The sequence below is a fragment of the Oryzias latipes genome, chromosome 7 (genome assembly GCF_053564925.1).
Source record: "Oryzias latipes strain Hd-rR chromosome 7, Olatipes_Hd-rR_3.1".
NCBI classification, from domain to species: domain Eukaryota; kingdom Metazoa; phylum Chordata; class Actinopteri; order Beloniformes; family Adrianichthyidae; genus Oryzias; species Oryzias latipes.
In genome coordinates this window covers 20,912,411-20,937,108 of record NC_136243.1, presented here as the reverse complement: position 1 = coordinate 20,937,108, position 24,698 = coordinate 20,912,411, and the positions used below count along the sequence as shown (strand labels likewise).

The following is a 24,698-nucleotide window of genomic DNA, read 5'->3' as shown; positions in this document are numbered from 1 at the left end:
AGTCAGCAGAAGTCGATGGTATTTACTTACCAAATACCAAAAGAAACAAAATTAGTTGTAGCGTTAGATACAAGGGGGCTTACAAAGAGGCTCCGACCCAAGTTTAGGGACACTGACCTGAGTTCTGAGACTCAGACCATCAGAGGAAGCTTTGGACCTTAATCTCTCACAAAAAGAGTCTCAGTGAAAATCTGCTAAAAATGTATACTAAAAAAAAAAAAATAGTTCCACACGCTCTCTTGTAGGTCCGTTCGACCCCAACACTAACTAAAACTAAACAGTAGCTCCGCGCACTGTCTCGCGGGGTCCGTGAGACCCAACGCCGACTGGAACCAAACAGTGGGTCCGTGCGCTGTCTCGCGGGGTCCGTTAGACCCCGAACAGAATTGGAACGAAACACAGGCTCTGCGCGCTGTCTCGCGGGGTCCGTGAAACCCCGTACAGAATTGGAACGAAACACAGGCTCCGCGCGCTGTTTGCACGGTCCGTTAAACCCCGAACAGAAGTGGAACGAAACACAGGCTCCGCGTGCTGTCTCGCGGGGTCCGTGAGACCCCGTACAGAATTGGAGCGAAACACAGGCACCTCGCGCTGTCTCGCATGGTCCCAGCGACCCCGTCTCGATTTGGAACCAAACAGTGGCACCTCGCGCTGTCTCGCGTGGTCCGTGAGACCCCGTACAGAATTGGAACCAAACAGTGGCACCTCGCGCTGTCTCGCGGGGTCCGTGAGACCCCGTAGAGAGTTGGAACGAAACACAGGCTCCGTGCGCTGTCTCGCGGGGTCCGTGAGACCCCGTACAGAGTTGGAACGAAACACAGGCTCCGAGCGCTGTCTCCCGGGGTCCGTGAGACCCCGTACAGAGTTGGAACGAAACACAGGCTCCGAGCGCTGTCTCCCGGGGTCCGTGAGACCCCGTACAGAGTTGGAAGGAAACACAGGCTCCGAGCGCTGTCTCGCGGGGTCCGTGAGACCCCGTACAGAATTGGAACGAAACACAGGCTCCGCGCGCTGTCTAACACGGTCCGTGAGACCCCGAACATAAGTGGAACGAAACACAGGCTCCGAGCGCTGTCTCGCGGGGTCCGTGAGACCCCGTACAGAATTGGAACGAAACACAGGCTCCGCGCGCTGTCTAACACGGTCCGTGAGACCCCGAACAGAATTGGAACGAAACACAGGCTCCGCGCGCTGTCTCGCGGGGTCCGTGAGACCCCGTACAGAATTGGAACGAAACACAGGCTCCGCGCGCTGTCTTGCACGGTCCGTGAGACCCCGAACAGAATTGGAACCAAACTGTGGCTCCGAGCGCTGTCTCGCGGGGTCCGTGAGACCCCGTACAGAGTTGGAACGAAACACAGGCTCCGCGCGCTGTCTCGCGGGGTCCGTGAGACCCCGTACAGAGTTGGAACGAAACACAGGCTCCGAGCGCTGTCTCCCGGGGTCCGTGAGACCCCGTACAGAATTGGAACGAAACACAGGCTCCGCGCGCTGTTTGCACGGTCCGTTAGACCCCGAACAGAAGTGGAACGAAACACAGGCTCCGCGCGCTGTCTCGCGGGGTCCGTGAGACCCCGTACAGAATTGGAACGAAACACAGGCTCCGCGCGCTGTCTCGCACGGTCCCAGCGACCCCGTCTCGGTTTGGAACCAAACAGTTGCACCTCGGGCTGTCTCGCGTGGTCCGTGAGACCCCGTACAGAATTGGAACCAAACAGTGGCACCTCGCGCTGTCTCGCGGGGTCCGTGAGACCCCGTACAGAGTTGGAAGGAAACACAGGCTCCGCGCGCTGTCTCGCGGGGTCCGTGAGACCCCGTACAGAGTTGGAACGAAACACAGGCTCCGACCGCTGTCTCCCGGGGTCCGTGAGACCCCGTACAGAATTGGAACGAAACACAGGCTCCGCGCGCTGTTTGCACGGTCCGTTAGACCCCGAACAGAAGTGGAACGAAACACAGGCTCCGCGCGCTGTCTCGCGGGGTCCGTGAGACCCCGTACAGAATTGGAGCGAAACACAGGCACCTCGCGCTGTTTCGCACGGTCCCAGCGACCCCGTCTCGATTTGGAACCAAACAGTTGCACCTCGGGCTGTCTCGCGTGGTCCGTGAGACCCCGTACAGAATTGGAACCAAACAGTGGCACCTCGCGCTGTCTCGCGGGGTCCGTGAGACCCCGTACAGAGTTGGAACGAAACACAGGCTCCGCGCGCTGTCTCGCGGGGTCCGTGAGACCCCGTACAGAGTTGGAACGAAACACAGGCTCCGAGCGCTGTCTCCCGGGGTCCGTGAGACCCCGTACAGAGTTGGAACGAAACACAGGCTCCGAGCGCTGTCTCCCGGGGTCCGTGAGACCCCGTACAGAGTTGGAAGGAAACACAGGCTCCGAGCGCTGTCTCGCGGGGTCCGTGAGACCCCGTACAGAATTGGAACGAAACACAGGCTCCGCGCGCTGTCTAACACGGTCCGTGAGACCCCGAACATAAGTGGAACGAAACACAGGCTCCGAGCGCTGTCTCGCGGGGTCCGTGAGACCCCGTACAGAATTGGAACGAAACACAGGCTCCGCGCGCTGTCTAACACGGTCCGTGAGACCCCGAACAGAATTGGAACGAAACACAGGCTCCGCGCGCTGTTTAGCGGGGTCCGTGAGACCCCGTACAGAATTGTAACCAAACAGTGGCACCTCGCGCTGTCTCGCGGGGTCCGTGAGACCCCGTACAGAATTGGAACGAAACACAGGCTCCGCGCGCTGTCTCGCGGAGTCCGTGAGACCCCGTACAGAATTGGAACGAAACACAGGCTCCGAGCGCTGTCTCCCGGGGTCCGTGAGACCCCGTACAGAATTGGAACGAAACACAGGCTCCGCGCGCTGTCTCGCACGGTCCCAGCGACCCCATCTCGATTTGGACCCAAACCGTGGCACCTCGCGCTGTCTCGCAGGGTCCGTGAGACCCCGTACAGAGTTGGAACGAAACACAGGCTCCGCGCGCTGTCTCGTACGGTCCGTGAGACCCCGAACAGAGTTGGAACCAAACTGTGGCTCCGCGCGCTGTCTCGCGGGGTCCGTGAGACCCCGTACAGAATTGGAACGAAACACAGGCTCCGCGCGCTGTCTCGGGGGTCCGTGAGACCCCGTACAGAATTGGAACGAAACACAGGCTCCGCGCGCTGTCTCGCGGGGTCCCAGCGACCCCGTACAGAGTTGGAACCAAACAGTGGCACCTCGCGATGTCTCGCACGGTCCGTGAGACCCCGAACAGAATTGGAACCAAACACAGGCTCCGAGCGCTGTCTCCCGGGGTCCGTGAGACCCCGTACAGAGTTGGAACGAAACACAGGCTCCGCGCGCTGTCTCGCACGGTCCCAGCGACCCCGTACCGATTTGGAACCAAACAGTGGCACCTCGCGCTGTCTCGCGGGGTCCGTGAGACCCCGTACAGAGTTGGAACCATCAGTTTCTCTTTGAAAGCTCAAACACGAACCTGTTTCTGTAGATCCATGACATGTGGGTTACAGTGGGCCACAGGCTGGTTTACCTTCTCCCTTTGCTGCGGATCAGCAGCACCAGTGTTGCTGGCTTGTGACTGTGGGGCAAGTAAGATTAACTGAATATCAAAAAAAATAAGTTGTTTCAAAGAAGTTGGATTTGACGAACATCCCACGTTGACCAACCTCAGAGTTCTTCATTGTTTTGGTCCTCGCCTCGTAGTTTAGCATGTCAAACGGGTCGAGCCACTCACCGTTGACTGTCTGTCCGGAATTGGACAGAACCAGACTGCAGGACAGCAAAAACAACCAGAGCATCTTCTCTGGAGACCAAATTGGTTTGAACTAACTAGCTAGTAACGGAAGAAGAAAACTATGGAAGCCGAAATTGCTTCCGGTTATTTTTTTAAAAAAAAAAGCAGCAGAAAACCATTTAGGTTTGTTCATTTGTTTCTCTTGACCTTTCTTGATCACATAAAAAAAAAAGAAACGTAAACACAAACAGTACACTTCGAAAAGCCTCAAGGGTGATGTAGAAAAGTGAATGCTAAAGAAAAAAAAAATACTTGGGGTCAATCGCACCCCATGAGCCAGCGGGTGAAAGGGAACCGGAAAAACGAGACCCCCGGTGGTGGGCCATGAGAGAAGAGTGAATGCTAAAGAAAAAAAAAAAAATACTTGGGGTCAATCGCACCCCATGAGCCAGCGGGTGGAAGGGAACCGGAAAAACGAGACCCCCGGTGGTGGGCCATGAGAGAAGAGTGAATGCTACAGAAAAAAAAAAAATACTTGGGGTCAATCGCACCCCATGAGCCAGCGGGTGAAAGGGAACCGGTAAAGCGAGACCCCAGGTGGTGGGCCATGAGAGAAGAGTGAATGCTAAAGAAAAAAAAAAAAAAAAAACTTGGGGTCAATCGCACCCCATGAGCCAGCGCCAATCCCCTCAGTGGCCACACAAAAAAAAAAAAAAAAACTTGGGGTCAATCGAACCCCACGAACCAGCGGGAGGAAGGTGGTTGCTAAATAAGTGGCGCCCCTGGTGGCTGAGGGCAATAAAAGAGAATGGGGTATTAGTGACCCCTAGAGGCAGGGTATAGAAATGAACGGTGGAAAACAAGACCCCTGGTGGTCGGGGGGTATAACTAAAATGGAGAAATGGCGGCCTCTGCTGGACGGGGACAAAAAAGAAAAGGGGGGTTTGGCGCCCTCTACCAGTCGGGGATATAGAGGGTGCCTGAAACGTACAAAAAAATTTTTTCAGGAACTCGACCCTCTTCGATTGCGGGAGGGTGTACCGGGTGTACCTGTCTGGGGTCAATACCAAAGGGGGGTATGCGTTTTTAAAATGACCCCCCCTCCTTACCTTTTTTTTAATCCATGCTTTTCTTTCCCCCTAAGACAGCACAAGGGTTAACCACTTTAGCTTTTCATTTCACGCATGCCTAAATAATTATTGAAAAAAGTAGAGAAAAGTGATATCAAAGCTCAGAGCCATACCCTAAATAAGGCCAAAAACCAAACAGGGTCACTATTTTTCATTATGGTCTGTGGTTAACACTTGGTGATTCTGTGTCCTATTTTTTTAAAATAATCCCTATTCGTGAACACTTTAAAGAAAAAGAAAACATGCATTATGGGACAAATCTCAACAATTTGCATTTAATGCCATGCACTGTTTTACTGTGACAGCTTCCTCCCACGATCCAAAAACATGGTTCATGGGTTAATTGGTTACTCTAAATTGTCCATAGGTGTAAATGTGAGTGTGCATTGGTGTGTGATTTGTGGGCCTGCAACAAACTGCTACTGCCTCCCAAGCGCAGTTGGACTGCAGCTCACCGCTCCCCCAGGGGATGGATCAAATGCGGAGAAGAATTTCCCCATCGAGGGATAAATAAAGTATCAGAAAAAAAAAAAAATAACTGGCGTCCAGGATCTCCCCTACCTTCGCCCACGAGTGGCATGTGATCCCAAAAGGGGGAAAACAGGTTTGGAAGAATGAATGAATGAATGTGTGGACCTGTTGTGCAGACATGCTCTATAGAATTACAGTAATTTTGCAAATTTAGGTTAAAATCCTCAAAAAAAACGACTGAGTTTTTTTCCCCTTTTTTGTGGTGCTCCTTGGAGGCCATAATGCCCTAAGCATTTACCAAAGCAGTAAATACTAATGGACCAGCTGGTGAAGCGGTTATGCAATAGAAAACCGAAATCCATATATCAGCATAGCTGATATATGGATTGACCCTTGTGCTATTTTATGACCCCACCCTTACATTGACGTGTTCTCCCTACCATGACAAAGGTGGATAAAGGTGAAGAGGTAATCCATGGGCACCAGTGAGGTTCACATATCATTGAAGAAAAAAGGTTCAGGGCACTGTCCAGTGGGTCTAGATGACCCAACTCCCAATGTTAAAGTGCCTAGGATAGCACAAAGGTTACATGCCCTTTTCAACTTTACTCATAATTGTCCTCACTTTACTTTGAGGTAATGACTTTTTTTACTGTCAAATGTCGTCAGAATCCAGTCATATTTTAACACAGACAAGTATTTGGTATCTGGTATTTGGTTTACTTTGTAGACATAGTCCTGGTCACTGAAACTGGTTTAGGACTGACCAAAAGCATTCATTCTGTTTGTTGGCTTGGTCCTGTAAGCCACACCAGAGTGGAAACCTCTAACAGTATAAAAAGCTAGGGTTCCTTTTCTCAAATCCCTTTTCCAGTCCATCAGCTTCCATGTTTATGCAGAAAATATTAGAAACAAAGTTTATGGATGACTTACATGCTATAGTCGAAGTCTTATGAGAAACTTTAAGATAGATTATGTGCAGCGACGCAGTAAAGAGAAAATGGATTTAAGGGAAAATACAGGAATTTTTGACAAGATTTGGGGAGCTGAACTGGAACAAAATGAAGATAAATGGATGCAGTGAAGAACCAAAAGAACAGAGAGTGATGATGGACAGATGTGTCAGCCGAGGAAGTGAATGAGAGACTGTAACTTGGGGAGTGTTATTTGACAAAAGGTATATTTATTATTAATCCACCTGTCTTTGTCAGGAACTAAATTTAACATTTATTTAGCTGTTTGACAATCAATGGTAAAAATAATTAGGCATTGATAAATGCAAGCAATATAAGGATATATATTTCTACCTAATTCAGGTTTTTTTTTTTTTTTTTTTTAAACTTGTCCTGTCCAACAGCTAGGCAAACAGATGAGAGCTGAGGGCCTCTTGTGTTGGACATATTTTATTTTAACAATAGGGGTTATTAATCTTCATACCTTTGGTTTGTCTGAATAAACCCCTTTTGTAATTGAGGCCAAACTTTATTAATTTCAATCATGTTTGAAAATCTTTGGTGTTGGACCGGACGGAAAAGGAAAGAGGGGAAGAAGAGAGAGGGACGCTAAAGAGAGGGGGGGGTAGGAGGGTGATAATAGGAGGGGAAGGGGGGTAAGACCATGAAGCAGCATAGAGCAGACAGGTTTACTGGTTGTTTATCATTACGGTACGGTTCAAATGTAGTACAAAAAGGGCGGGGCCTGTTCACACACACTCAAATATTATCAACACACCTGCTAGCTGCAAAAATGTCCACATGTCAACATGTACACAAAACAGATAGTGTTCACACGCATACTTATGCCTTAAAAACCAACTAGTGTGAAATCTTTCATTCATTCAATCATGCAAACTATTAGTGCAAAGGTGAGCTAACACCTGTGCTCAAGTGAGTGTTTATGTTCTTCTAAAATGGATGGTGGAATGTGAAAAGAAGGAGGAGGAGCGCCCAGCCACCCCCACACCCAGACCCCCGCCCCAGCAGCAGCGGCAGCCGGAATTCCCCCAACGCCATACGGGAACAGGCAGGGAACAACCGCCCCCCGGGCGACCAAGACCGCCACCCAGGCCAGGGCCAGCAGGACCGCCGCGAGGCCCCCAGAGCCAGAGAGCAGGGAGGCGCGGAGGGAAAGAGAGCGCTGCCCCAGCCCAGCCAGGAAAGCAGCCCCCCCGCCGCGCCGGAAGAGCCCAACACAGGGCCCCACCGGAGAGGGACGCCCACAGCCCCAGACGAGCACCCCACCACCACCCAGGAGTTCCGGGCATCCCCCCGCCCCAACCCCAGGTACGAGCCATGACCCCCCAAGGGAGACCCGCTCCGCACCCCAGGCAGCCACCCACCCGGCCCACGGTTGGTCCAGGTAGGAGCAAGGCAGGGGCCCGCCGCCCCCGCCCAGGAGGGGGGAACCCCGGGGAAAAAAGGGTGGCCCATAAGGGGTGTTATAAATATGGCCCGACCAGGCTCGGCCATGTTGGAAGTTTGGCGGGGCCCAGCGCCCAGGGGCAAGGACCAGGACCCACCCCCCAGGGACACGAACACCCCCGGCTCAGGTGTAATATGAACCCCCCCACCGTGCGGAGAGAGCACCGCCGGGCCCAGGGAGCCGGCACCCAAGGGACACGGCCGCCATCGCCAAGGGGCCCGCACCCCCCACCAGGGAAGGGGTAGGGGACAGATGGACCCAGGTCCCACCTTCCTTGTAAAATGTGTGTGCGTCTATGGGTGTTTGAGAGGGTGTTTGTGTGCATGTGTGTGTGTTTATGTTTGAGTGTATATATTGAAGGGGGAGGGGTGTGTGTACTAAGGGGGGTGCAGTTAAAATTGGCGAGTAGGGCACTAAGGGGACATCTCCTGATTACTCACAGTGATGTCCCCTCACCCTCCACACCAAGGGGCCCTAAATGTCTAAGGTGCGGTTAAAATTGGCGGGTAGGGTGCCAGGAGGACATCTGCTGCTTGCTTGCAGTGATGTCCAAGCACCCCCCCTACCAAGGACCCTACATGTCTAAGGTGCAAATAAAACCGAAAGAGGGGGGGCCCACTCCATACGGCAACCATAGGAGGGGGGCCACTGCCAAGTAGCCCCCCCCCCCAAGGCGCATCGCAGGCTAGACCCCCCACCCCTCACCCTAATATGAGGTTATATGAGGAAGGGGGTAAGTTTCCACTCAAAATATGCAGCTGTGTTTAGCTAATGTGTACGCCCCCAATGTAGATGACCCTAAATTCTTTCATTCCTTCTTCTCTGCGCTATCTGAACATACAGACAAATCGCTAATCATTGCAGGTGACCTCAACATGTGTTTAGATCCAGAGATGGATAGGCTGAATAACACAGGAAATCTTAGAATCTGGCAATCCACAAACACTGTTAAACAGTACATGGAGGATTTTGGTCTTTGTGATGTTTGGCGTTTATTCCACCCCACGAAAAGAACTTATACCTTTTTCTCCACAGTTCATCAATCATACTCCAGGCTAGATTATTTCTTGGTTAACAGCTCCTTGTTGAGCATAGCTACGGAAGCACAGATCCACCCCATTACTATCAGCGACCACGCACCAGTTTCCCTGACTCTTAAAGACAAAACATCACCACCTTCATTAAGGAGCTGGAGGTTCAATACATCGTTGCTCAGAGACCCTAACTTTATAGATTTCCTTGCTAAAGAATGGTCCTCATATCTTCAAAATAATGACCACCCAGGTATTTCCTCGTGCCTTTTATGGGAGGCCGGGAAAGCAGTCATGAGAGGAAAAATAATCGCCTTCTCATCCCACAAAAAAAGAAAAGAAAACTCTAAACTAGTGGATTTAGAGCAAAAAATCAGACTGTTAGAGGAAACCTACAGCAACTCTCCGGATGAACAAACTCTACAACAAATAAGGAAAGTAAGAATCGAATTAAATGAAATAACTAATCAAAGAACACAGTTTTTATTACAGAGACTACGCTTGGAGAGGTTTGATCACAGTAATAAATCTGGGAAATATTTGGCAAATCAACTCAAAATAAACAAAGAGAAGACAACTATTTCATCAGTCATAGACCTAACAGGAAATGCAACACATGATCCAGCTGCAATAAATTCAGTTTTTAAAAACTTTTACCAATCTCTCTACTCATCCCAAATTAATCCCTCTGACAATGACATCAACAGTTTTCTCAATAGCATAGATTTGCCTAGACCAACAGAGGAACAAATCACAGCCCTGGAGTCCCCTTTTACTAAAGAAGAGCTACATAAAGCATTAACCAACATGCCTAGTAAAAAAGCCCCAGGACCAGACGGCTTCCCAGCAGAATTTTATAAAGAGTTTTGGCAAATCTTAGCTCCCATTTTTCTCAGAATGACAATAGAAATTAAGGACAACAATTATCTACCTCCAAATATGAATTCTGCTAATATAATCTTACTTCTGAAACCTGGGAAAGATCCCACATCACCATCCAGCTATCGACCCATATCGCTGATTAATGCAGATCTTAAAATAATCTGCAAAGCTTTGGCGGGAAGGCTGGAGAAGGTAGTTCCCTCTCTAATACATCCTGACCAAACAGGTTTTATAAAGGGTAGACATTCATCTACCAACATGCGCAGATTAATCAACCTCATAGATTATACAACCATCAACAACCGAGAAGCAACCATTTTGTCACTGGACGCAGAAAAGGCATTTGATCGGGTCAACTGGAAATTTTTAATAGCCACCCTGAACAAATTTGGCTTTGGAAAATCATTTATTAACTGGATTAAAATACTATATGCCTCTCCTAATGCTCGTATCAGAACAAATGATCAAACATCTCCAAGCTTTAATTTACAAAGAGGAACCAGACAAGGCTGTCCACTATCTCCGTCTTTAATTGCACTATTTATTGAACCTCTAGCTGCTGCTATTAGGCAAAGTCGAGACATTGAAGGCATTCAAACCAAAAATTTAGAACACAAAATAAGTCTTTATGCAGATGATGTTTTACTATTTACTCCTAATTCACAATCTTCCATCTGCCAAATCATCTCCCTCATTAATAGATTTTCCTCAGTTTCAGAATACTCCATAAACTGGTCTAAAAGCACAATTTTACCAATTAATTGCAATTATCTAAATCCGTCATCTATTAAAATACAAACAGGCAACATAAAGTACTTAGGTATAAATATCTCCTCTAGGCTTTCTGATCTACTCAAGCTAAACCACACCCAACTACTTAAAACAACCGAGGCTGATCTCACTAGATGGAAAACTCTACCCATTTCTCTAATCGGGAGAGTTGCAGCCATAAAAATGATGATTCTCCCAAAAATTAACTACCTATTTTCAATGATTCCTTCCAAACCTCCAACTACTTGGTTCAAATCATTAGACTCATTCATTTCCCAATACCTCTGGGAAGGTAAACCCCCACGGATTAGTTTAAAAACTATTAAAAAACCTAAAGATAGAGGAGGACTAGGCCTTCCAGACTTCCAGGACTACTACTCCGCGAACAGATTGTGTTATGTACAAAAATGGCTGAATCCTGGTGTGCTGGATGAATCCTGGCTAGACATTGAACAAAATCTCTGTGATAACCTAGATATTTCTAATTTACCTTTCTTCAGTTCTAAAATTAAACAACACAAATGCTTCAGAAGTTTAAACATCAGCTCATCCTTAACAGCCTGGTGGGATTTTCTTAAAAAAAACAACCTCACATTATTTCCATGTAAACTTACCCCCATTTGGAATAACCCTGACATTTTGATTAACAAAAGCATGATTCATTTTGCTTCATGGAAGAACAAAGGAATCGAGCAGTTCCAGCATATAATTCAGAATAGAAAATTTATGTCCCTCTCAGCGTTATCCTCAACCTATGGAATTAATATAAACAAATTTCTAGAATATCAGCAGCTTAAATCAGCTATAAGCACTAAATACTGCCTGACCCAAATAGACCTAGACCCTCCCCTTACAGTAACACATTTCATGGACCTTAAAAATCCCAAACTCACCTCCAAAATTTATAAGATGTTATCAGACATAGATGAAACCATTTACTTACCCATGACAAAATGGGAGTCTGAGCTATCATTGAATTCTAGTGATCAATTTTGGCTACAGATCTGTTTGAACGCCTTTAATATGACCAAAAGCCCTAATCTGCAACTTATTCAATACAAGATTCTCCACAGAACTCACTACACCGGACAGAGGTTATTTAAAATGGGTCTCAATCAGTCTGCTACATGCACACAGTGCATAGGTAACAACATAGACGACTATTTGCATGCCCTGTGGGTCTGTCCACCTGTCCAATCATTCTGGCGTAAGGTTTGTGAGGATTTATCAATCTGGTTTAATCATAAGATTCCTGCTTGCCCCAAATTCTGCTTATTAGGTGACCTGAATAACATCAACATGGAATCTAACAAGGCTTATATGGTTCTCACCGCTGTATGTATCGCAAAGAAAACTATCCTCCTAAACTGGAAATCTAAAAATAATCTTAGCATCAACCACTACAGAAACCTCATGTCAGAGCATATTAGTTCAGAGATAATGTCCTCCACAAAAAACCTGTCGGCTTCAGACTCTCCCTGGCTCCAGCTGGTTAGTCACATCACCTAGTGGGGGTGGGATGGTGATAGGTTGAGCCGGGTCCTGGCTGGTTGGGTGGGCCGGGGTGGGTTTGGGGGGGTGGGCTCTGCCGGGCCTGTCGTTCTCCCGGCTCGGGGCTCTGGTTGCCTGGGTGGGGTGGTGGTGGGGGCGCACACTCTGCCGGCAACTTGGCAGGGGTTCCTGGGCGGGTGCCTGCTGGGCGCAGGGTAGGCAGTGCGGCTGACCGGGAACGGCGGCCGGGTGCCGTGCTGGGTGGCTGGTCGCCGTGGCGGGGGCTGGGGGGGGGGCTTGGGGCTCTGGGGCCTGGGGTCGTCTGCCCGTGGCCGGTGTTTCGCCCGTGGCCGGTAGTTGGCGCGTGGCCTGGCCCCCCGGGGGTCGGCGCCGCAGTCACAGCAGGGGTTAATGGGTTCACTTGGGTGGGTTTATTTCATTATTATTATTATTATTATTATTATTATTATTATATTAATTATTTTATTATTATTATTATTATTATTATTATTATTAGTATTATTATTATTATTATTACTTATTAATTTTTTTGGGGGGGGGGGCCTGGGGGGGCAGTGTGCTAGTCCTTAGGGGGGCCAGGGTATGAATGGTGGGGCTGGACCCCCTGCCCCCCCGTTCTGGCACCGGGACCCTTCCTTGCTGGCTGTCTCTCGGCGCCGCGAGGCTCTGGCCTCCAACTGCGGCTGGCTTGGCGTTTCTGGCTGCCCGGCCGCTCTGGGAGGGGGGGCGCCTACCGCGGCCGGCTGGGGGGCCGGTCGCTCGGGGGAGCCTTCTCCCCCGGTTGTGCCCATCCGCCCGCTCCTCCCCGCTCTCACCCAAACAAATATTGCACACAGGCACATAGGGCCCCGGGATCTGGATGGGAGGGGTATGCTGGCGGGGCTCACTGTGGATGGCCCTCTCTGGGTTCTCGTTGGCACCCGCCCTCCTCCCCGCTTTTTACTTGCATATTAGACACTCTGATTCATCTAGGGCCTTGTGGAGAGGGTCTGGTGGAGGGGGGCACGGTGAAACATCCGTGCTCACCTTTCGCTGGCCCCCCCACAATTTTAACTTCCTCTGTAGACACACACACTGCATGCTAGCAGCACACACACAGCAAATACACACCACTCACAGAGGGACTCCGGAGTGGGGGGCTTTGCGGCTTGGCAGCGGTGGATCCCCCCACACTGGTGACCTCCTATTTTACCTGCAGCACACACAGCACTCCCACACCTCCATACATGGGTGGGGTCGGGGGGGGGCGGCCGGTCTTCACCCGCCTGGTCCTCTCGGGGCGGCCTGGCTTATGGGTGTCCTGTCGGCTGCGGGAGGGGTCGGGCATGCGGCGCTGGGGGTCGGCCGGCTGGGGGGGGGGTTGCTGCTTGGCGGCGGGGGTAGGGAGGGTAACCAGATGATTGTGAGTATGTGTGTGTGAGTGCATGGGTAGGACCGACCTGGGGGCTGGCTCGCTGGGACCCTCTGGGGCTTTCCCTCCCCATCACAGAGAGGGGAGGGCACTGAGAGGGTTGGGGAGGGGGGGTCAGATATTATGGCGGGGGGGGTGGTAGTGCGTAGGGTTTTAGGGGGGTGGCTGTGGCTGTGGGTGCGTGGCGATCCCTGGGTTGCTAAGGTCGCGGGCCTGGGCTGGCTTGCGGGGACGGGGCGCCGGTCGGGTGGTGGCCGGCTCTTGGGTTCCGGGGGCCCTGGCTTCGTCCCTGGCCTTTGTCTCGGTGTCCGGCGCCCGGTGGCCCCCATGGCTGCCGCCTGGTACGGCTAAGCGCTCCTGTCTTGTGGCCTGGGGGCCGGACACTGGGTTCGCTTGTGCCTCTGGGCATTGGGGGGGCCCCTGTAGGGGGGCCCTCTCTGTGCCTGGCTGGGGGGGTGGGTGGTCCCCTCCTCCTCCCCTCCCGGGCTGCCTGGGTCCGGATGCTGGGGGGGCTTCTGGCCTGGGGGGCTCTCCTCCCCTCTCCTGGTCTGGCTGGTCTGGCTGGGTAGGATCTGGCTCCCTTTATGAACACACGGTTCACGTCGGCAGCATGCATGTATCTCCACCCCCACGTGCACGTGCACACTCCACACTGCTCCCTGTCTGCTTCATCCCTCCTCCTTACCTACAGTGTATTGATGGACAGTTTTTTTTTGTCGCTCATCTTAGTGTCAGATTTTCACCTTTGATGTAACATTCGTCTTTCCAGCAGATCTGGTATAATTGTTACAGCTTAAATTAATAACTTAGTCAAATCAGTGCTTGTATCCCCCACCTTTTCACCTTTCTTCCTTTTACTCTCTTCCACCCTCCCCTCACATTCTTCCCCTCTCCCTCCCCACACACACTAAATGTAACAAATAAATAAAAAATAATACGACAAAAAGGGGTTTATACAAATCTACACTCTAGTTTCTTGAAGCTATATAACCTCTTTTTGTGATAGTAAAACCTGTCCAACACAAAAAGCCTTCAGCTCTAATCTGTTTGCTCAGCTGTTGGACAGAACAAGTTAAAAAAAAAAAAAAAAAAAAAAAAAAAAAAAAGGAAGGGGGTAAGTTGGGGACAGCTGGTAGACTGTCCCCTGGTGGTCAAACAGCCGTCCCCCAGCCCCCCCCAGCAAAGGGGCCAGGGCCACCCAGCCCAGGGGCCCCACCCCCGGAGGCGCCGACACCCCAGGCCCGGCACCACCCACCCCACACAGAGAGAGAGGAGCCAGAAAGCGTCGCCCCCCCCGGAGCAAGCCCAGGCCCCCACCCCCAGACGCCGGCCCTAGAGGAGCTCTGGTCAGGCCTCGACGGGACCGAGGAGGCCAACCGGCCGAGGCAACCACCGATTGCCTCAGCGGAGACCCCGACCCGTTAGCCCCCCCGACCCGTACCAATAATGGGCCCCCCCTCCCCCCCAGAACGCCCCCCCCACAGGACAGGGCCGACAAGCCCCCCACCCCACACCACCCCAGACCCCGCAGCCGAAGCGGGTGACACCCAGAGCGACCGGGGGCCCTGAGAGGGTTGTCCCGTCCCGTCCCAGAGCCAGGGAAGGGCCGATCCCAGCCCCAGGTGCAGATGGGCAGCCCATCCGGCGCCGCTGCCCCCCCCCCCCCCCCGAGCAGGGCCCCCCGCCAACCCCCCCCAGCACAGGCAAAGGGACCACCCCCCCAAGCCAAGCCAGACCACCACCCCACCCCCCCACCACGCACCCCCACACCCAAGCCCAGAGGACCACGCAGCGCCCCAGCCCGCCCCACCCAGGAACCGGACCCGACCCCCGACCAACGGAGCCCCCCACCGCCCCCGCCAGGCACCGGAAGCCCCGACCCCCACCCCAAACCACAGCAGAGGGGCAAGGAGCAGCGACGATCAAGCCCCCCACCCCCTGCAAAAGAGTGCAGACGCTTTTTTCCCTGCTCCTGCTGCTTCCTGCTTTATTTGCTTTTTAATCATTTAATTAATCATTTTTAATTTTTAAAATTTTACTTCTTCCACACATCCTGGAATATCAGACTGGTCATCCTTTTTTGTGACTTCTACCTATACAAATCAATATTTTTGACAAGCCAGCGACATGTCCGGAAGAGGAAGAAAAACAAACTCCCACTGTGAACGCTGTCGGATCTACCAACAAGAAATAAAAGAGCTACAAACAAGGATATTTACTTTGGAAACTGAAAATGGACTTCACAAGACCCTTCCAGTAACATCGGGTGGTAAGAAGCCTGCTCTTACCACAAACGAGAAGAATAACAGTGACATAGACCTGAGTGATGTTGTGTCCTTTCCAAAACTTTGTGCGGAGGAACTCTGTGTTAAGCCAAAGCGTAAAGATGACAGAACATCCGAAATAAAGCTCACAAACAGATTTTTACCCCTAACACAATGTGATATTGAAGAACACAGTGAAATTGGACCACAGAGAAGGAGTCATAATGTTGGCAACAAAGCACAGGCAGAAAGAAAATCTGTGCCAAACGTCAAGGTCAGAGATACGCTGCTGCTTGGAGATGGCGCTATCAGTGGAGTCAGCCACAGAAGAATGCAAACTTTATGTTGCCCAAGTTCTACTGTTCCAGTGATTACAGGACTCTTATCTAAAGTCTTGTACCAAGGAGTTAAACGAATAATCATCCATGTAGGTGCTGTCGATATCAGAAAAGAACAGTCCGAACGTTTGAAAAAGGACTTCATGAAGTTATTTGAAGAGATTGACAAAGTAGAGGTTGAAGCATTCATCAGCGGACCTCTTCCTAACATCGATGGGGTGTCACTCAAGTTCAGCCGTCTGTTTCAGCTGAACAATTGGCTCTCCAGAGAGTGTGCTTCCAGAGGATTGCATTACATTGAGAACTTCAATACATTCTGGAAGCGAAAGGACCTATTCATGGGAAGAGGCCCACACCTGAACAGAGGTGGAGCAAGAGAGTTAGTGAAGAACCTCCTCCACGCTCTGGGGCATAGAGGCCAAGGCCCTGAAAAGGCAGTAAGGAAGGACCGAGCCAGTGTCCCAGGAACCACAGCACAACGGCAACAACAACTACCTCCACCAACACCGGTCAATGACTTGGATCTGGCAGCACCAGCACCACAACCACCTCCACCTAAGGACTCAGCTCCACCAGCATTACAGCAACCACCTCCATCTAAGGACTCACCTGCACCAGCACCACAACAACTACCGCCAGCTAAGGACCCAGCTGCAGAACCACAACAACAACCACAAGATTTGGCCCCAGAAATTCCACCATCTGACCAGCTGTGGGCGCCCCCTGCTACATCTACTCCCAGTGAAGACTCACTTTCCTTTTAGTCCCCCCCACTTTCACCCATGGCCCTACCTAGCCATTTTGATAGCCTCATTAAGTCAGGAATTAAGATGGCTCCCCTAACACCTGTGAGCCTCACACCGCACAGGAGCTCTCCTACCCCTCCAGCGCCCCCTCCTCATCCTTCACCCAAAGTCCCTCCAACACGGCGTTCATCCAAACCCCCTCCAACACGCCCCCTCCGTCGTTCACCCAAATCCCGTCCAGCTCCCACTCCTCCCGGTCCATCACCCAAACTACCCTCAACTCAACCTCTCCTGCGCGCCTCTAGAGGTGCTATTCCCCGGAGCTAGGATGAAACGGGCCCCCAGTGTCCTAGGAAAGGTTATGTCAAACTGGGGCCCTGTGATGAACAGCTTCCTTCTGGTGCTATACCTGTAGTTGCACCACGTAGAATGCAAAAAAGGGCAGTTAGACTGTCCAATCAAAGAAATCTAGTTCACATCCCTTGCAAGAAGGTTTTGACCAGTCCCAAGGAAACTAATCTCAAACTTGCTGCACTCAATGTCAGATCTTTATGCAACAAATCATTTTTAATCAATAATCTTATCTCTTCTTTTAATCTTGATTTTATGTTTTTAACTGAAACATGGCTTGACAAAAACACAGGAAACATAGTTCTAGTCGAATCAACTCCCCCCAACTACAAACATGAATCGGAAATACGAGAAAATAAAAAGGGTGGAGGCGTTTCTGCACTGTTTAGAGATAATATTGCAACCCGCAGACTATCATTTGGTGTGTTTTCATCATTTGAGTATGTGTCCTTTAAGATTGAGCTAAAACAAACTCCTCCCTTACTCTGCATAGTTATGTACAAACCTCCTCAGCACAGCCAAAGTTTTATTGATGATTTCACTGAAATGCTCTCAGTTGTGTGAACAGACTTTGATGGTCTAGTCATTACAGGTGATTTTAATGTTCATGTTGATAATGTCAATGACAGAAATGCAAAAGAGCTCAATGCTGTCCTTGAAACCTTTGGTCTAATTCAGCATGTGAGTTGCCCCACCCACAGCAGAGGGCACACTCTGGACCTGCTCATCACAAGGGGGGTTACTATTTAAAATGTCAGTGTGGTTGATGTCGCCCTCTCTGATCATTTCTGTGTATTCTTTGACCTGTCTGTTGCTCCCAAACCACCGCCTGGCCCTGCAGTTGTCCAAAGGAGACAAATAAATGAGAGCACTAGGGCACAGTTTGTAGAAATGATAAACCCTGAAAACGTCTCTGGTGCCAATGTTGATGAAATGCTGAATTCTGTTACTTCTAGCATCTTGAATGTTCTGGATGCCATTGCCCCTATGAAAGTTCAATTGAGAAAACATAGACAGAAAGCTCCCTGGAGGAATGATGATCTAGTCAGGGCACAGAAACAACAGTGCCGCAGAGCCGAACGAAAGTGGCGCAAGTCAAAACTCCAGGTTCATTATGGAATATATAAGGCGGAGTTGTACGCTTACAACCAGATCTTATGCAGAACAAGGGAAAGGTACTTCTCTGAAATAATTGGAAGTTGCAGCAGCAACTCCGGTATCCTGTTCACAACAGTTAACAGATTAACTAACCCTCCAACCCAGCTACCAATAGAATTGGTTTGTACACCTAAATGTAATGAGTTTGCTGTATTTTTCAATGACAAGGTTCAGGGCATTAAAAAAGCCATCAACTCCACAACACATATAACTATCGAACGGCCACCTACTCACTCTAAGCTGACTCACGTTATACCTGTCACTGACCAAACTGTCCAAGAGACCATCACCCGTCTGAGCTTGTCTACATGCTGCCTTGATGTGTTACCCACTAGATTTCTAAAGTCTGTCTTGAACAGTGTGTTGCCATCAATTACTCAAATAGTTAACATGTCTCTTCAATCTGGAATAATTCCAGAGGCCTTAAAAACTGCAGTCATTAAACCCCTCCTGAAAAAGAGCGGTCTTGATCCCACTGTACTGAATAATTACAGACCTATCTCTAATCTGCCATTTTTAGGAAAAGTCCTTGAAAAAGTTGTCTACCAACAGCTCACTGAATTTCTCTTATTAAACAATTCGTTTGATGTTTTCCAGTCAGGTTTTAGACCCCATCATAGCACAGAAACTGCTCTTATCAAGGTAACCAATGACATCCGCCTGAACACTGATGATGGAAAAGTCTCTGTCTTAATCCTGCTAGACCTGAGCGCTGCCTTTGATACTGTTGATCATGGGATCCTTTTGCACAGACTCCAAGACTGGGTTGGCATCTCTGGATCTGCCCTAAGTTGGCTCAAGTCTTATCTAGAAGACAGGAAATATTTTGTTGAAATTGGGAGTTGTGTCTCAGACTACATGGGCTTGAATTGTGGTGTGCCCCAGGGATCGATCCTGGGACCCCTTCTGTTCAACCTCTACATGCTGCCACTAGGGCAGTTAATACGCAGTAATAACATATCTTATCACAACTATGCAGATGATACTCAGATCTATGTGTCACTGACAACAGGTGAATATGGGCCGGTGGATTTTCTCAACCACTGCCTCCAACAGATCAGCGCGTGGATGCAGAACAACTTTCTCCAGCTAAACTCAGACAAGACCGAAGTTATTGTTTTTGGCCCACAGAAACAAAGAGAAATTGTCAGCAGCTACCTTCATTCTCTGTCTCTTAAACCCTCAAATCAAGTCAGAAATCTAGGGGTAATCATGGACTCTGACCTGAACTTTAACAGCCATATCAAGTCAGTAACATCAGCGGCATTTTACCACCTGAAAAACATTGCCAAAATCAAAAACATAATCTCAAAGCGAGACCTGGAGATACTTATCCATGCATTTGTCTCCAGTAGGTTAGACTACTGTAACGGCCTGCTCACCGGCCTGTCCAAACGAGCTGTAAAACAGCTTCAGTACATCCAGAATGCTGCTGCTCGAGTCCTGACCAAAACCAGGAAGTATGATCACATTAGTCCTGTGCTCAGGTCTTTGCACTGGCTCCCTGTACCTCAAAGAATAGACTTCAAAGCAGCTCTGCTTGTGTACAAGTCTCTCCATGGCCACGCACCAAAGTACATCTCTGACATGTTAGTGCCATATGAACCATCTCGTACTCTGAGGACCTCAGGGACCGGCCTCCTGTTGATTCCCAGAGTCAGAACTAAACAAGGGGAATCAGCGTTTCAATATTCTGCAGCTAAAATCTGGAACAGCCTCCCTGAAGGCGTAAGACAGGCCTCTTCTGTATTCATGTTCAAATCTAGACTTAAAACATTTCTGTTTAGCCGTGTATATGACTGAAAGGTCCTATCTGCACTTTTCTTTCCTTCCTTTCTTTTTAAATCTTTTTTTTTTCCTTTTCTTTTAAAGTAAATTTTATGTTGATTATTTCTATGATGTATTGTGATTTTAATGCATTTTTCTGTTTTGTGAAGCACCTTGAATTACTTTGTGTACGAATTGTGCTATACAAATAAACTTGCCTTGCCTTGCCTTGCCTAAGTCATGGAGTCAACCACAGGAGACCAGAGAGACTGAATTCTTTCAAAGTTACTTGAGCTTTGGGCTGACATTTTTTCCAAGCTGATATGATCAAACAGCAGATTTCTGTGTTGACTTATGTTTATATTTTTCTTGTTTTCCAATTTATTAAAATAGTTTTTTTGGCAATACAAAGAGTTATGAAAATGATAGATGCTAATCCTTCTTCTATATCGATGGCACTCATGTTACCAAGCACACAAAGTGACGGTGAGGCAGTGATTGAAACCTTAAGCCAGACTGATAAATCGGCACATACCTGCTGCCAGAGAGCCTGGACAGGAGTGCAGAACCACAGTGCGTGCATGTAGCTGTCGGGTAGATTATTATCACAGTGCTCGCAAATGTCTGAGTTACTGAGACCCATCTTGAACATCCTCTGTCCAGTGTAGTAAATTCTGTGAAGAGTTTTGAGATGGATTAGCTGCAGATTTGGACTTTTTGTCAGTTTAAAGGTGTTTAGACAGAGTTCTGACCAGAAGCTTTCATCTGTGCTGATGCTCAAATCTGCATCCCATTTTTTTGTTGGAAGGGCAATATTGTTATCTAAATTACATTGGAGAGAGTTCTATTCATTGAAAAATTAATCAGAGTGGTAACTACATCTGGTAGCTTTAAATCGTCGTCTTTAAATTTATACTTTTTAGTAATACTTGATTTAAGTTGCTGATATTCCAAGAAGTTATTTATTCCATATTTGTCTTGAAGTTCCTGGGGAGTTATGAATCTTCTATCAGTAATTACGTGCTCTAGTTGTTTTATGCCCCCTGCTTGCCAAGCTGGGAAGTGAATCATTTTTTTGTTAATAAGGATGTCCGGGTTGTTCCAGATGGGTGTCAATTTGCACGGTTGAATTGATGATTTTGATATTTTGAGAAATTCCCACCAGGCTGTTAAAGTGGCATTTATATTAATGCTTTTGAAACAATCCTGTTTTTTAACTGTTTGGCTAATAAATGGAAGATCTGATAGGTTGATCTTTCCACATAACGCCTGTTCCAAGTCTAACCATGAGTTAGTTTCTGGATTATTTTTTAACCATTTTAAGATGTATTGTAATCTATTTGCAAGAAAGTATTTGTGGAAGTTAGGTAATTCTAATCCTCCACAGCTTCTTGCAGATTTTAAAGTTTTTAGACTAATTCTTGCAGGTTTGTTGTTCCATATAAAGCTTGATATAGATGAGTCTAATGTTTTGAACCATTTTAACGGCGGTTATGTGGGAATCATTGAGAAGAGATAATTAACCTTGGGTAAGATTTTCATTTTAACCGTGGCTACCTTGCCCATAAGGGACAGAGGCAGGTTGGTCCAGCGTGTTAGATCGTCCTGTATGCTTTTCAGTAATGGGGTGTGGTTTAGCTGCACCAGTTCTGATAGTTTGGGGGAAAAGTAGATACCCAGATATTTGATATTTCCTGTTTTAACTGGAATTGTGAGTCTTTGATCCATATTCCTGTTGAGTGGTAATAAAACAGACTTATTCCAATTAATGGAATTGTCTGATATGGAGGAGAATTCATTTATGATCATTGCTGTTTCATTTACAGAATGTAAATTCCTTAAAAACAGTAATATGTCATCCGCATAAAGACTAATTTTATGATGGCTGTGTTTGGTTTTTATTCCTATAATGCTCTCATTCTGTCTTATTGCTGCAGCTAAAGGCTCAATGAATATAGCAAAAAGATAAGGAGAGAGTGGGCAGCCCTGTCTGGTTCCTCTTCCAAGAAAAAACCTGTTTGAAGTCTGTTTATTAGTTCTAACTGATGCATTGGGGTTGTGATATAATATTTTTATCCAATTGATGAATGCTTCTCCAAAACCAAACTTATGGAGGGCAGCAATAAGGAACTTCCAATTTACTCTGTCAAAGGCTTTTTCAGCATCCAGCGATAGTACCGTCATTTCCTGGTTTTCAATGGTGGCAAAGTCTATTATATTAACTAGTCTACGGACATTATCATCCGAGTGTCTGCCTTTGATGAATCCGGTCTGGTCGAAGTGAATTATGTGAGGAGTGATTTTTTCTTTTCTCTGTGCTAGTGCTTTGCAGATGATTTTTACATCTGCATTGATTAAAGAAATAGGGCGATAGCTTGAAGGACTAGTGGGATCTTTGTCTGGTTTTAGAAGAAGAATTATGTTGGCTGAGTTCATGTTAGGTGGCATTGATTGGCTCTCATTAATAGATGTGACCGTTTTATAAAATGTTGGTGCCAGTTGTTCCCAGAATTCTTTATAAAACTCAGCAGGAAAGCCGTCAGGCCCCGGTGCTTTACCATTGGGCATAAGTAACAGAGCTTCATGAAGTTCAGACAGCGAGAGCGGAGAATCTAAGTTCGTGATTTGATCCTCATTTAGCCTGGGTAGGTTTACATTATTAAGAAATGAGTCAATACTTTGCTCTGACGGATTGATCTGCGGTGTGTACAGGTTTTTATAAAAGTTTTCAAATGCATCATTAATTTTGACCGGGTCATGAGTGACATTTCCTGTTTGGTCCATAATAGAGGTGATTGATGATTTTTCTCTATTAATTTTAAGCTGATTAGCCAGAAATTTGCCAGATTTATTAGAGTTTTCAAATCTTTCAAGTCGTAGCCTTTGTATTTGAAATTGTGTTCGTTTATTAATGATGTCATTTAACTGCAGCTTTAAATTTTTCAGATCTCCCAGAATGCGTTCCTGTGCTGAAGCAGCATAAGCAGTCTCCAGGGTTTTGATTTTATTTTCTAATTCTAATAAATCTGCTTTCTCTTTGCGTTTTTTGTGCGTTGAATAAGAAATGATTTTCCCTCTCATGACTGCCTTTGCTGTTTCCCAAAGAACGCACGGTGGGATGTCTGGAGTATTGTTGAAGTCTAAGAAGGTTGCCCACTCTTTTTTAAAGAATTCAAGAAATTCCTGGTCCTTTAACAGAGACATATTAAACCTCCAAGTTGTACCAGAGGGTGTGGATTTTTCCCTAGAAATGTTTACAGAGACTGGTGCATGATCACTGATAATAATTGGATGGATATTGGAGCTTTGAATATTTTTTAAAAGAGAGTTACTGATTAATAAATAGTCTAAACGGGAGTGTGAATAGTGAACTGGAGAAAAAAAGGTGAACCCCTTAGTGCTTGGATGACATGAGCGCCACGCGTCGCAGAGACCCAAATCATTCATGTACTGCTTTAGAATACTTGCAGACCGCCATGTACGCTGATTTGCTGCTGTGCTGAGTCTGTCAAGTTCAGGGTCCAAAACAAGGTTGAAGTCTCCTCCTATAATGATTGTGGAGTCAGAGTGAACTGAGAGTGAGGTGAAGAATCTGTGAAAGAAGGAAGAGTCGTCAACATTAGGGCCGTATACACTCGCTATACAAAAGTCCTTATTCTGAGTGGATATATTAATGATTACAAATCTGCCTTCTGGGTCAGTAACTGTATCCTTATGAGTAAAATTAAGATTTTTATTAATTAAAACAGCAACTCCTCGTTGTTTGGAGTTGTAACTGGCAGAGTATATAACTGGAAATTGTAAGCAGCACATAAGGTGATTCAAAGAATTCGATAAATGGGTCTTCTGCAGTAGAGCTATATCTGCTTTTAGACCATCCAGGTGATTTAACACTTTCAATCTCTTTGGCTCAGAGCCAAGTCCACGAACATTCCAGCTAACGATGTTAAGACTGTTCATAGCTGCTCTGACTGAAAAGGTGTAAAGCTAAGTAGTGCTTGTGTACCAGTCCGTGTGCGCGCGCCCGCATTGAGAAGCGCTGTGCGCGTGAACGTTTTCTGGCTATGTGAGCTGCGTGTCGCGTGCGTCCTATGAGAGCCTGTGTGAGGTGATTGCAGTATGTCGGCGTGTGTGTGCGGGATCGCATGTGCACGCCCCTGTGTGCGCTTGTGTGCGCGCGCGCCCGTTTCGTGCATAAATAAATACTTACCGAGGATGAGTTGCTTCCAGGTGATTTACATATGATGAGGGGGGAGAGGGGGGGGGGAGTAAAGGAAAGAAGAAAAGAGATAGAAGGGAAAACGAAAACAACAACAAAACAACAATAGACACATGAGTGGGACTAAGGTGAAGAAGAAAAAAAAAGACTGTTTTCCTGAGATCGAGGTGTGGATTATTGATGATCCGGTTTTCCATTCATTGAAGTAAGTTTAGCGGGTTTCTTCTGGGCAGCGCAGATGTTCTCAGCGCGGATCTGAAAGCCTTCAGCACAGCCAGGGGGTGATCTCCGGGTCCCGGAACAGCCGGCCGTCCACGTAAAGTTTGTCAACGGCCACAACCGCTCTCGAACCAGCAGCAAGATGCTTCCTCCTCAGCGGGAACAGGATCTTCCTTCTACGGAGGATTTCTGGCGGGAACTGGTCATTGACGCTGTAATGCGTGCCTCTCAGTTCCCGTTCGCGGCCCTTCACCAACTCCTTCTGTT

The 24,698-nt window shown here is 48.0% G+C and overlaps 1 protein-coding gene across 3 annotated transcripts in view; it reads right to left on the bottom strand.

The window, feature by feature from the left end:
- Positions 1-3,951, bottom strand: part of LOC144994101 (uncharacterized) — a 32,094-nt gene extending 28,143 nt beyond the window's left edge. Inside the window, exons 1-2 of one of the 3 annotated variants that reach the window (XM_078950561.1) lie at positions 3,673-3,951; positions 3,483-3,584 (exon numbers count right to left, since the gene is read on the bottom strand). In XM_078950561.1, the coding sequence (XP_078806687.1) occupies positions 3,483-3,584; positions 3,673-3,804 (234 nt within the window). In that variant the 5' untranslated portion in view covers positions 3,805-3,951. Of the gene's footprint in view, positions 1-3,482; positions 3,620-3,672 lie in introns of those variants that run through there. The other 2 variants (XM_078950562.1, XM_078950563.1) reach the window with 2 other exon arrangements.
- Between the last annotated feature and the right edge of the window lie 20,747 nt (positions 3,952-24,698).